Here is a 13,390-nt window from a genome sequence, read left to right on the forward strand (position 1 = left end):
TTGCGATCGGCATAGAAAGAGCTCGCGCGCGGGTGGGTCACCGTAAAAGCGTTTTAAGCTCTTTGCTTCGCAATGCTGCTTAGTCTTGAACCATCGACGTTTAGTTGCAGCGTTTTCCAGGGGCGGGGGGGGGGGGGGACTTTTTATAACCAATTTTACAACAGCTTTTTTCCTCGGCGGAGCAACTCCTCCCTCGTGCCTTTGATTCTGGGTGAGACATATTTTGATTAGAATGGCATGTCACACGATTGTAAAACGTAACACGAGAGAGACGGAGAGGGAGAGAGAGGAAGAGAGAAAAGGCCTGAGTGCGAACGCACTCCGATCATAGATTCTAACGACCGCCAATCATCGTTTCATGACACCCGGGCGGACCTTTTCCCCGCGCCCCGAACTGGGAACGACAATGCCGACGGTCATCCCCGTCGATCCTGCCTCATTGTTCCTTCCTCCATTGTATATTACTTCACACGTTCTCCTCTCGCCGGAGAAAATGCCCGTTCATGTTTTCTCATTTGCTGCTTAAAGAAGCAAACATTTCGAAAAAAAATGGGGCCTTTTCGTCGAAGTAATCGACCGAAAAACTGCGAGTTTTTTCGAATCGGAGATCCGCCCCGAGATCGTCGAAACACCTGTGAACGAGCCAGGAGCTGGTGGGCTCCAAAAAAGTTAGCAGCTAAGGAGAAATCGAGAGGATTCGAAAGAGTCAAGAAAAGCTGGAAATTCAATAATAATTGAAAGTTCTCATGAGCTGGATGAGCCGGTCGTGGTCGAAGAGGCTCGAGATACGAATCGTGTCACCGGGCGCGCTCGGAGGATCGAGAGAATCGTAGTCGAGTGATAGCTCGGATGTTGGGAGAGAAAAAAGGCAGAAAAAAGAGAAAGAAGAAGCTTTTGAAGAGCGAGCGAGAGAGAGAGAGAGAGAGAGGCGCGAAGAAGCCCCTCCCTTCGTGGCCCCCACCCGAGGGGCCACAAGCGCGATTCACCGCGGCGAGTCCCACCGTGGCGAAGGAAGGCCCGATCCTTTCCTCGGCGCGGTCACCACCACCACGACCACCACCACAACGAGGATCGCGCCACCACCATAGACGCCGGGATCGAGCTTCACCTCGGGGGCCGAGGTTCACCTGTAGCCGAGCTCGTGCTCGGGCGTATGGATCCAAGAGGCTTATCCGCGACGCACAGCAGTCTCTGCGAAAAGGCCCCGGGAGATACGACTTACGAGGAGCGATTCTGTCGGCCCGAAGCTGCAGCGGTGGCGGCGTCGATCGATTATCAGGAGCGTCGTTTCGATCGCGGCCGATTGGTGGAGCGAGGTGCGGGGGAGGGGGGGGGGCGAAAGGTGCTGATGAGAGTTGACGAGCGCGCTGATGAGGATCTACCGATCGTGAAGAATCGAGTGGGGAGCAGCGCGCTGGTAGCAGCGCGATCGACCTCATCGAGAGGTCCCCGATGATCCAGCACCTGAGGCCACCACGACCAGTCAACGAACGCCGCTCGACACTCCAAATCCCAGCGGAGTGGGGGAACCTTCAGGTTAGATAAACACGACACTCAGACCCCGTCTCTGCATGTGTTTCCGCTCTGGGAGGGAGAAACCGAGAGCGAACGAGAGACCGGAATTTGGGAGTTACAAATTACAACGCCAATACCCTCGTCCCTCTTGTCCTACGAGTCATTCACCCAATGGCCATCGGCGCGACGGCAACACGCTGCTGCCGATCACCGATCCTCTTGGATTCGACGTGCAACGGACAACACTCGTCCCGAGCCGAGAGGTGTCTCTTGCCCGTTTTATCTCATCCGACCAAACACTTTTTTATTTTCGTTCCACTCGTGGTGAAATTTTCAGTGTTTTTCTTCCCCGGGTAACATTCGCGTTGCTGGTTTATCGCGGTACACGTTGTCTTTAATCGGTGTTCGAACGAGCGGTGTGCGTCAGCGAACGATCGCCGAGCCGAGAGACATTCGGATCAAACGTGACTCCGATCCCGAGTGCGTGTCCTCCTCGCTGTTACCGATCGGCTATCTCCCGAGGATCGAACAATGAAATATCGCTCATAAAAGGTGACGCGACTCCTCGTTTCGAGCCAGTTTTCCACTCGGATACACGCTCCGGGCTTTGACAGCTCGAAAATAAAAGTCGCGTGTGCGCGGGTTCGTGACAAGTGTTGAGTTCGCTCATCGACACCGAATAGTTCAGTATTTTCTTAATTCCTCATCCGCTTCTCTTGGGACTAGAGGAATCGAAGGTTACGAAGAAGAATTTCATCGCTCGATGCTGCCCCTGTCAAGTGCGACGGATAAGCATTCGGGCAATCGATAAAAACACTTAATTATATTGTGCCAAAGTAACTATTGCCAGTGGCGATCGCTCCAATGGAATATATCGTGTGAAACGCTCACCGCGCGGCTAAAGTAATCCGTGCAACAGCCAATTGGTTCGACAGTTTCGCTTCCGTGATCAACGGGCACGGATGATATTCGTTCCCTCTTCGTGCTCATAGATCCAGTCGCATTTTCGCACCCCACCAACAGCATCAAGGTAAGAGACCCTCCGCCAAGATTCTCTCTTTCGGAGCTCTGCTTTTCAGCCTTCAATCTGGAAAAACATTAAAATGAAAGCGCATTAATACACGAGCGATTTTCCCCCTTTTGCCTAGTGCAGTGAGTTTTTCCCCGGGGGAATGTCAAAAGTGCGACATATCGACAGTGGGACGTTTACCCAACGGCCAAACGTCATTACTTTCTATCTCCCTATCTCTCTCTCTTCACAAGTTTCGTTCCGCGAGCATTCCGCACGAGAGTATCGACAAAAAGAGCAGAATTCCGTCAATAGATGAAACCGCGTACAAACGTGAAAAAAGTCCGCGGTTCTGAATGGGCAGAAAAGTGTGTGATAAAAAAACGCCGCTGCTCGAGTCTCCGCGATGATATTCGTTGCTCGTTGAATCTCGCGAACTCGTGGATGTAAACTACACGGAGGTATCGTGCGATTACGCATATTTAAACTTCCCGGCCCCCGGCCATTTGAGGCCAATTATTAAAAAGAAGAATTTTGTAGGCCTAGCGAGTCAACACTCGCGATTGGTCCATTTCCCCTTACTCGTGAAGTTCAAATGGCCGCCATTTGTTAAGAATTTATCGAATTAACAAAATGACAGCGCCATATGATACTAATGTGATTTGAGAAAGCTCGTTTTTTTGCCACTTTTTCATCGCCAGTGCTCTTCGAATTGTAATTTTTCATTTAACACAACTCCTAAATATTTCATTTTGTTCGAGCTCACTCCCATCTTGTGTTTTTATTATAATTTTCCTTCCGAGCTCTTCGCGTACACTCCTGATTATGTATCTTGTTTTGTCTGTATTTATTTTTAGTTTATTTCTATTTAACCAATCCTTTAGTCCACGTAGTCCTTTCTGTAGTTTAGCTTCTACTTTTTCACTGGAGTGTCCCTTTCCATGCACGATACTATGATCAGCGAATAGTTTGATTTTCGTTTCGCTCGTGTTTGCTTCTATTACATCGTTTATATACAATATAAATAATATGGGGCCCAAGTCTAATTGAAGAGCCGGAAAGTGCGAGGGGGGGGGGGGGGAGGGAGGGAGGAGGAGGAGAAGGAGGGAGTTGGAAAAGCGTTGCGGGCACCACGAAACGTCAAAATTTCGAAAGAACGGAAGTTGCCGGTATAGGAGGTTCGAGGTTCAGCGGAGCGAGTGGCAAACGAGATCGTGACGCGTCGGTGCCCGGACGAGATGATGTTGCGGCACCGGGGAGCGTGTTCGTCGCTGACTCGTCCGCTGAGGATTGGCCTTTTCGACATACGCGCGGGCGCGGGTGATACCCGACGAAAATCTGAATGAAATCGTCCGGGAAAAGATTTCTCGACACGACGATGAAACTAAACATTGGAAAAAGGTTCGATAACGGTCCAGCTTATGAGGGCGATAATTCAGCGAGCAGCCCGCCGCCGGTTTCACGGATTTCGCTTTTACGTTACTTCATTACGAAAAAGTAATGTAGTAATTCGCGTATCGTTGTAGTGAGTCGCGGCGGGCGCGTGCTCGTTTCATAACCGGCGTTCACCCTGGAAAACGGTTCTCTCCGCGCCGCACCGCACCGCGGATATACGTAGAAATGAGCGAGCGAGCGAGCACCGAGACACGCTGCTCTCTGTGTGCAAACCTACGAGAGAGCATAGAAAAGGAGCAGACGAGAGGAGGAATTAAGAGGTAAAACGTAACGAGGCCACCTCTATTCTCCACCGCCGCTGCCGCGAGTAAACTTTGTGAGATCGTTTACGCGGCCGTTGATCCATCATTAACCGACTCTCGTGTACGACTCACTCGCGGAGGCCAAACTCACTTTTTAATCTCCCCACACAAACAGAGACTCCTGTTCGACTATGAATTCGACGGCGGAGCAGCGATCGATCCGATCCGTTTGTAGATCCCGCCACCTTTTTACTCCTTCCTCGATGTCGCGTTTTATCGATTCGCAACAGGAATTACTCGCAGAAGCGCAGTCGAATGGGACGAAACTGCTCGAATCTTCGACTGTTACAACTCACCGATCATCGGGTCGCTTCTCATCGCGATGTTTTCTCTTCCTCTTGTCCTCTCATCGGTACTGGCCGGTCGGTCGCCAAGATCGCAAGAAAACATGGGAGCGTCCTCGAGCCGTTTGATGAATTTTCGTATTTTTTCTTCCTCGATTTTACAATGGGCCATCGACGACGATTCCTCAGAGCCGCGAAATCTGGAAAAATAAACGGAGTTAAAAAAATCGTGGACGCAAAAAAAATGGTGTTGACACATCCATTTCGAGTGCGGTGGGGACCCCGGATAAAAAGGTATTTTAGGTCGAGAAGGAATGCGAATTTTTTTTTATTGCGACATCCTTCCCCGACTCGGAGCCCGGAGACTAGGAGCGCCGAAAAAAGTGACCTGCTCACGAGCAGGAAAGCCGCCCCGCGGTCCCGTTTTGGAAAATCTCTTTTACTGCAAATCCGGATCGAAGGAACGTACTTAGCGCGTTCTCCTCCATAAAAACGAATTACGGTTAACGCGATGCACCGAAGAAAAAAAAAAAAGCGTGTCGGAAAAAAAAGTGAAGAGAAAAAAACGAGAATATATATATTTTTTTTTTTTTATAACGCGGCTTTGAAGCGCACGGCAGCGCGTAGGCAGCGGTGGAGATACGAAAAGGAAGCTCTCGGCACGAAAAATCTTAGCGGAGGCGCAGTAAATTTCAATTCCCCAATTAGCGTAGGTACTTTCACAAAGATGCGAAGTCTACTTTTAGCTTCAATAAACCGGGACACTATTTTTTTATTCTTTCGTTCGTTCGTCCGCACGTTTTTTTTCGTCTCCTTTTTATTTTGTTTTTATTGAAGCGAAAAAATGAGCGTACAAAAAAAGAGACCGAGCGTTGAGCTGCCGCTCGACGAATCGTAGCGTCTCTTCGGCTCCCACTGGCGCAACTCATTCGTGCACAAACGCAATAAAAGTGTGTGCTCTGCTAATTAAAAAACGTCGCGTTGACGTCTCTATGAATACCGCATACAGCTCGGTCCTTTATTTTTATTTTCCTTTCTCAATCGCTCCCCGGCCCGGGGTCAAGTCGTCTCTGCTCTCGAGAAAGGAGGGCGCGATTCGCGTTGATTCTCGAAATTTACACAAAACCACAGATTCCCCCCTGTGATCCTCTTTCCATTTTGCGACTTCGGAGTAATATCGCGACGTCGCTCAGGGGCTTTGCGGAACCAAAAGTTCGTCGGCGAATTCTTCCGATCGAGATCACCGTCGAAGCATCGATTAGGAGCAAAGATCAAGCGGAACGTTTACCGTGTGCGAGTAATTAACCAACAAGGGACGTAGCCGGTGCACCTGGACGCAGGCCGGATCCCCGGTAACGAATCGCACACCGGAAACGCACCTGCGTCGATGTGCCTCGTAAATATACGAGCAATAAATCCTATATAGCACATCAACAGTATCGAAAGAGCTGCGGGCTTGGCTAGGACTCGATTATTCGCGGCGTAAAAACTCGGGGAGACTATCACGAATATAAATCGATGAGGAAACGTCGTAAACGAGGATGCGCACGCGATGCACGTGCCGTACACTTTTTCAGCTTCTTTTGCCGCGCGCGCAGCAACTCCTCGCTCGCACTTTAATTCACCGGCTTCGGAGGGATTTCGCGCGATCGACGTCGCCTCCTATGCGATCGGATTTCTCGCCTGGAGCTCGAGGCGACCAACGAATTTTCGTCCACTTCCTTCAGGAAGTTTTCACCGCTTTCGAACTCTTCGCCTCGTGAACTTGATCAGTCCTCGTACGACTCGGAGATGAAACTCTCCCACGGTAGCCTTCTCCTTCCTCTCTCTTTCTCTCACTCTCTCTCTCTCTCTCCGCTCCATTCGTTGAGAGCAAAATTCGCGAATCTCGTCGCGGTAAACATCTGCGGTGAAGAGTTGATGGAAATGAGCGAGAAGATCCAACTCGACGAGAGCTCGAGGGAGACGCAGAGGACGACGGAGAGACCGGAGTCGTACGCCCGCGAGCACACGCAACCGCATCGACGCACATTCTCATTATTGTCATTAAATATGCACATGTGTATATGTGTCGCGAGAATGAAAAGAGTCAACGACTGTAGGGTGTAGGTCAGGAGAGAGAGAGAGACCGTTCATCAAACACTCGATGTCTCTTCCATTAGCTCAAATTTACTTTCCCATTTAGCGATTGCTCGTCAGGTATGAAAGTCGCACAAAGGATATCGAACGGCGGATACGCACGCGGGGACGTTTCTTCTTCAATGGAAAATCGTATACGTAAACACGAGCGTATCGAAGCTTCCATTTTCCCGAGTAGAGTCCCTGCGCACTCAGAAATTGCATTCTTTTCCAACTTTCCATCCAAAAAACCCTGCAAATACCTGAAAAGTGAGTTCGGATGAGAAATTGAATGACACATTTTGCTGGGATTGATAATAAAAAAAAAATTCGCAAGATCGTTCGTTCAATTGCACGATTTCGACGAGTGTGGATCGTCTGCGGGGGAAAAACGATATGGAAATGGGCGAGTAAACGGGCGCAAAGTGCACGGCGGTTCACGGTCGAGGATGCGCGTTGGATCGGGACGAAAAACAGCAGCGACGAACGCTTGCGGCGGGGAGGGGGGTCGGAGTCTGACGTAAAGCTATTCGATTAAATCGGTAGATACGGATCGCGGTATCGTCGTGGGAGAAGATCGATGATAAAAATAAAATGTACGTTTATAATATAGATGGAAAGTGAAGGAGGCGCACCCATCGAGTCCGCTGGCGTGCGAGCCGCGAGCACATCTCGCGGCCTCGTTTCGTTCCATCGTCATTTGCCGCATCAATGAATTATTATGTTCGCATAAAGAGCGAAACCATTGATGCAGCAGGGATTTGAGAATAGTGAGAAGAAAAGAGGTAAAGAATCTAATCGAGTCCTAATAAGCGCTCAGAAAAGCAGAGAGAGAGAGAGAGAGAGAGCACGAGTTTTCCGCTGGTTGAACGTAACACACGCGCTTGGGCTTCTCCCCGAGTGGTTCGCCACGATTGAGCGATTCGCGAGCACGAACAGAGCGAATTGCGCAACGTGTGTACGCTCGGAGGATCTGTTTCTCGGCGCGGTTTGCCACTCTCGTTCTCGATGCATCACACAGCACATGTTATTATCCTATCGGCGTTCCATATCCGCGACGTTGGTGCCCGCATAATGCTCGTGATAAATATTCAGCAAAAAATTCCAAATGATTGAGGAAAATACGTGAAATTTCATGGAGTTTAACCGATTTCTTTCATTCCAGATGAATCAACAGTGCAAAGTGTGCGGAGAGCCAGCAGCGGGATTCCACTTTGGGGCATTTACCTGCGAAGGTTGCAAGGTGAGCGATTTATCGAAAAGTGTTAAAAGTCAAGTGCGAGCATGAATCGCAGCTGCGGTGCAGCCAGCTCGGGGAAAGCATAGGGGCGAGCTCCGGGCGAGGGAGGAGGGGGGAATTCGTGAGGTAGGTGATGGTCGAGCGTAACGAGCGCGCGTGTACGTACGCACAGCCGAGTATCGAGAGGGCTCGGGGGATCCGAGAGGACACACAGAAAAAGGCAGAAGATGGCTCTAGTCCGGTGTAACGGTAGGTCGTAACGAACCGAGACTGCGAGAGCGAGGCGAGCGCGTGTACGAGGAGAGAGGAACGGGGAGAGGGGCCGGAGGGAACGGTGACACGGTACGATGGGCCTGAAAACGAAAATAACGAAACCGAAACAATGTCGCGCATTACGCAATCGTTAACTAGGGCGGAAACAATTGTGGCGGGCAAGTGCGAAGCGCCGCCGGAAGAGGGAAGCTACCGGGAGGGGGCAACGAGCGAGAAAAAACTAGGCTCGAGCTCATTTTTATCCTCGACGAAGATAAATCGAGTTTCAACGTCGATCCCCGTCCTCGCAGCAATCCATTTTTTTCCTCTACTCCGCCGCTCTTGCCTCGATCTAAAAAGCTCGCCAACAAAGATGAGGCCCCGCGACTTGCCCCCTCCCCAGGGCCATGCACCTGTGCACCATCACGCCGGGGGCTCTCTTTTCGCTTGCGTAACTCCCCCCCAATTCCAACGCTCGTACCGCAATGCTCGTGTTTTCTCGATTGTGTCATACTCACGGTCCTCCAACCCGAGAGCCCCCCTTGTCATTTTCGTATACCGTCGTCGTTTCACTCCCGTGCACTCGTCGTCACAGACCGGAGCTAGACGTTACGCGATAAATCGCTACTGTCATGCGTGCCGATTGCAAATCCTCCGCGGTACGAGCGACTCCACGAGCAATCCCAGCCTTTGGCCTCCTCTCCCGATCTTCGTTCCTTTTGTTCCACGGAATTCGATCGATTCTCTGCGACGATTGACATCTCCTTCGTCAATTGAACAATTCCCTGCAATTCCCTGAATCGCTCCGAAACCTACTTTTATTTGATATAATTCAGTCCCAACGAGTTTCTGAAAACTATTTCCAATTTTATCATTTTTTCGTAACTTGATGAATCTGAAACCCTCGATGGGCCAAAATACTCACGATCCTCCGTTTGTCCTTGGACGTGATCAAATGCCCATAAGAATAAAAAAGATTTTCCAAAAATCTGGAGATCCCGCGATCCATTGACGTCGGTGTACTCGATGGACGAACTCCGACAAAGTTCGTTGGATTCGAATACAATTTTATGGTTGATGCAAACAGAAAATTCCACATGTCGCAGTGGATTTGCAAAGCTTCTTTTTCGAGATGCGTACTCGGGGAAACTGAAAAAGAAAAAAACAATTGTTTTTATTCGAGAAATTGGTGATTTTTTTTCGTACTCGGATAAATTACGATGGAAAATGCCTGTACATGGGCGTCGATAGTGTATTGCGAGCGTATGTAGAATCTCGTGCTGCGAAAGGAGATTGCACGAACGCGATGGGAGTTTGGGGGGATTGCATGAGCGAGCGAAGAGGCCGGTGATGCGTCTCGGTGATTGCGAATCGCCTACATTTTCTCGTGGAAAAGGCACGTACGACGGTGGCCGGGCTCGTGTGTCGCGAGGAGTTTATAAAAATTCGGGCGAGCGTATGCGCGCCAAGTTTCGCGCGCGGTGGTGCGGAGCTCGTCGGGAGTCTCGTATTTTCCATAAAGAGGGAACGTGTCCGTAATACGAGGATCGATTGATGAGAAAAGGAGGCGCGCGTCGTTCCGCAAAATTCGGTGTGTTTGACGATTGAACAAGCGTTTTTGTTGCTCCGTCGAGTTTTGGGCACTCGGAATTTGGCGATCTCCGAGTCAGCATCTGGGTCAATGGCCATTCGGAAAAGCTTCAAACCTGGAGAATAATTCAATGTTGCATTATACCGTGATCACGCAAGGAGCGAGGGCATTGTTACCGTTAGAGCGTGTTCGCAAGGGACACACGTTTAGACGTTTTTCTCGCGTGCTCTTTCTCTCGTGCAACCGGCGAGGATCTCCCGGTGAGCAGGCAGGCAGGCGGCGCGTGTTTCTCTCATTGCGCTTCCACCGCTATTGTCTCGCAGTCGGGCGACCGTGTCCCTCTTAATCGAGAAAACGAAACTGCAATTACTTTTGTTTACGGCATACACGACTCGCACGCCAATTTGTTCCTTTCCTCCCGCCGCCTAATCGCCCCTCCGCGCTCTCTTCTTGCCTGCTCCTCTCCGTTCGCGAAACCGTATTAACGCCGGACCGCGACGAGGGCGCTCGAGGGGCTCTCGCGTTAATGTTCTCGGTGTGTTGGAATCGCTGCGGGTCCGCCGGGGGCCCGGGAGTTTCGTCATTTCGCGTCGACAATTAGCCGCGAGTTGGCTCGCGGCCCCAGCACGCGCCTCGGATCTCCCCGCAGCCACGTGCTTTATTCTTTTATTCTTTTATATATATTTCATCCTTCCTTCGCGTTCTTTCCTCCGACGACGAACGCACTCCCGCGATTAATGGAACGACGATCGAGCCTGTAACAAAAACCAAGATCCAAACCGATCAATTTAAATTCTCCATCAGCATATATAAAACCACCGCCGAACAATGCGCATTTTCCCAGCTCTCATTAATCCCCTCGTTTTCGTTTCAGTCTTTCTTTGGGAGATCGTACAACAACCTGAGCAGCATATCCGAGTGCAAGAACGGAGGGGAGTGTGTAATAAACAAGAAAAATCGTACCGCTTGCAAAGCCTGTCGGTTGCGAAAGTGTCTCCTCGTTGGAATGTCGAAATCGGGCTCGCGCTACGGGAGGAGGTCCAACTGGTTCAAGATCCATTGTTTGCTGCAAGAACAGCAGCAGCAGCAGCAGCAGCAACAACAGCATCACCAACAACAGCAACAGCAACATCAGCAGCAACAACAACAACAACAACAGCAGCAGCAGCATCACGGACAGAGGCTCCAGCAGCAGCAGCAGCAGCAGCAGCATCATCAAATTCAACATCAATTCCATCAGCAACGACAAAGGAGCAGTCCGTCGATGAGCCACCTCCACCATCATCCGGGCCAACAGCAGAGAAGCAAAGAAGAAGCGGCTCTGATGCTGGGACTGGAAGACTACAAAAACTCGACTTCGCCGAGCATAAGTTCCCCGGAGTCGCACAACAGTGACAGCTCCGTGGAGGTTTCCGAGCGGAGAGCCGCCTACGGCCTCCATCCCGGCTTCAGACCCCTGCACCCGGCGCACCTGCATCCCCCCCCACACCCCGAGCTCTCGGGCATCGGCAAAGAGATGATGAATCTTCCCCTCGGTTTTCATCTCGGTGGGATGCCCCTGGTGCCGCCGAGTTTCCACCTTCCACCGCCGAGTTTGAGCATTTTTTCTCCTTATTTGTACGCCGCAGCGGCAGCGACGGCCGCAGCTCCGGCTCCCCGTGCCTCGAGTCACCACCCGATCGGACTGACGAGAACGTCCTCGCCCGTCAGCAGCAGAACCGCCGCGACGACCCCCGCGCCCTTCCCGCCCGCGGACGAACCTTCGAATAACAATAATAACAATAACGAGCAAGAGGAGGACGACGAAGGCGAGGAATGCGAGGGAAACGCGAATAACAATAACAACAATAGTCGGAACGCGAGGAACCAGAACGTCGGATGCACCGAAAGATTGAACGACTCGCCGAGGCTCCACCCGGCACCGACGGAAACGTGCAACAAGCGTTTTTACCTCGACGCCATACTCAAGAGCCAACAAGCTCCCTCCATCCGCTCCTCACCCTCGAGCAAAACGCTCTCTGGTAATAATTCCCCCAGGACCAGCCCCGAAAGGGATTTCAACGTCGCGCCTCCCCAGGACAATCCGATGGACTTGTCCATCCGGTCGAAGCTCCTTCTCGAGAGCGAAGAGAGCGAGGACGATCGAGGCGACGTCGACATGAGCGAAAATCACAGCGACGATGAGGGCCCGCCCCTTAAAAGGAGACCCATCGACCTCACGACGCGAGCTTAGACGAGCAAATAGCGAAAAATTTATCGCCCCTCCTTGCCGATGTCACCGGATTGAAACGCGACCCACCGTAATCAACAACGATCCCAACAAAACCTAATAAATAGACGAGAGGAGAAACGCGAGGCGTGTTACGCACGTGCTTCCCCCGATCCGCGAACGCGTGTCGTCGCAAAAAGCATCCGCGCGAAAGCGCCTCTCCAACGAGGCTCTTAATCTCCCGGTAGTTCAGGTACTTGGACACCTGCCAATGCGCGATAGCGATACGCCTCAATCGAGAGCCGCAACACGCCTCGAGATCAGGAGCTTCTTCTTATTTGATTTTGTCGACTGATCGACTCTCAACGGCACAGGATCTTCTACGAGAACGTTTAACTCGAGTAATTCTCACCCACAAGAAATTATAACGATGAACGCACTTTTCATACAATATTTCAACGCAGCATTTCATTTTGCCCCTATCGACCGAAGCACCGCTTCGTCAAAGTCGCACTTCGAACTGCCCTACGGACAATATTTATCCCGCTTACCTCCATGCTCCGGTGCTTCTTGTTGCCCCGGATGCGTATATAAACTCGTCGAATCGAACACGAGTTCGCTCTTAGGTCGAGGAAACGATATCGGAAACGTGTTCGCCTCGATTAATACGGCTGTGCGACCAGATTCGAGGCCTCCCGCGTCTACGCTCGTCTTCGCGTTGCTTTTATGGCGTTCACGAAATTTTGAAATTTTCACTGAACCACAAACTTCGATTATGTTTTCAGAAACATTAAAACTGTAAAGGTAATACCGTCGACGCGAAAACTGAAGGATAATTTATGTTCACTTGTGTAAATAATTAACCACACGCTTCAATTCGCACAATTTAGTGTGCCGATGGAGGGAAAAATACTCTTTAAATGACAACGACATGACCGGTCGTGTCTGTGACCGAAGTCAAACAAAGGCCAGTATTTTTGAGGCACCGCGCGTGCGCAGTACGTGATAGTTTCATGGCCGCCGGTGTATATTGACAACGTTTTTATTGTAGATAAATGTACAGTGTTCATGTTGTGTGTGTATGTGTAAGAAAGAAAGAAAGAAAGAAAAAAAGAAAGAAGCAATTTACGGATGAGAAATATGTGAGAATGGGATCAAGGCCAGTAGAAAGTGTAAATATATACAAACGTTACGAAAATTACGAAAAGTGGTGACAGCTACAGCGAACAAAACGTACCAACGAATTAACGCGTTAGAATAATAGCAGCGGTTTATGGAAAATACAGTTCAAGAGCCCACTGCATCGAACACCCTCTGATCAAACGAATTCTGTCAGAAATCATTCGATGGGGGAGGCCTCGGTGCAGTCGGCTCTCCGACCAATAATAAATTATACGATAATTTTCATTTAAATC

At 50.5% G+C, this 13,390-nt stretch overlaps 2 protein-coding genes across 2 annotated transcripts in view; one reads left to right on the plus strand and one right to left on the minus strand.

Annotated features, from left to right (window-relative positions):
• Nucleotides 1–9,518, minus strand: part of LOC122415944 (putative sodium-dependent multivitamin transporter) — a 105,679-nt gene extending 96,161 nt beyond the window's left edge. The window contains exons 1-5 of the mRNA XM_043428555.1: nt 9,413–9,518; nt 9,101–9,324; nt 8,694–9,031; nt 4,578–4,765; nt 2,407–2,602 (exon numbers count right to left, since the gene is read on the minus strand). The gene's annotated coding sequence lies outside the window, so the exon portion shown is untranslated. The remainder of the gene's footprint in view (nt 1–2,406; nt 2,603–4,577; nt 4,766–8,693; nt 9,032–9,100; nt 9,325–9,412) is intronic.
• Nucleotides 1,349–12,639, plus strand: LOC122415945 (knirps-related protein-like). The gene is made up of 3 exons (XM_043428556.1): nt 1,349–2,545; nt 7,849–7,926; nt 10,641–12,639. Exons 2-3 carry the CDS (start codon nt 7,849–7,851, stop codon nt 11,997–11,999), a joined length of 1,437 nt encoding a protein of 478 aa, XP_043284491.1. The 5' UTR covers nt 1,349–2,545; the 3' UTR covers nt 12,000–12,639.
• Nucleotides 12,640–13,390: the final 751 nt, after the last annotated feature.

This window comes from Venturia canescens, chromosome 9, assembly GCF_019457755.1.
Source record: "Venturia canescens isolate UGA chromosome 9, ASM1945775v1, whole genome shotgun sequence".
Taxonomy (NCBI): domain Eukaryota; kingdom Metazoa; phylum Arthropoda; class Insecta; order Hymenoptera; family Ichneumonidae; genus Venturia; species Venturia canescens.

Bases quoted from the DNA above. Each gene is read 5' to 3' on its own strand.
- LOC122415945 (XM_043428556.1), top strand. From the start codon at position 7,849: ATGAATCAACAGTGCAAAGTGTGCGGAGAGCCAGCAGCGGGATTCCAC. The intron at 7,927-10,640 runs GTGAGCGATTTA...TTTTCGTTTCAG, and splicing joins TTACCTGCGAAGGTTGCAAG to TCTTTCTTTGGGAGATCGTA.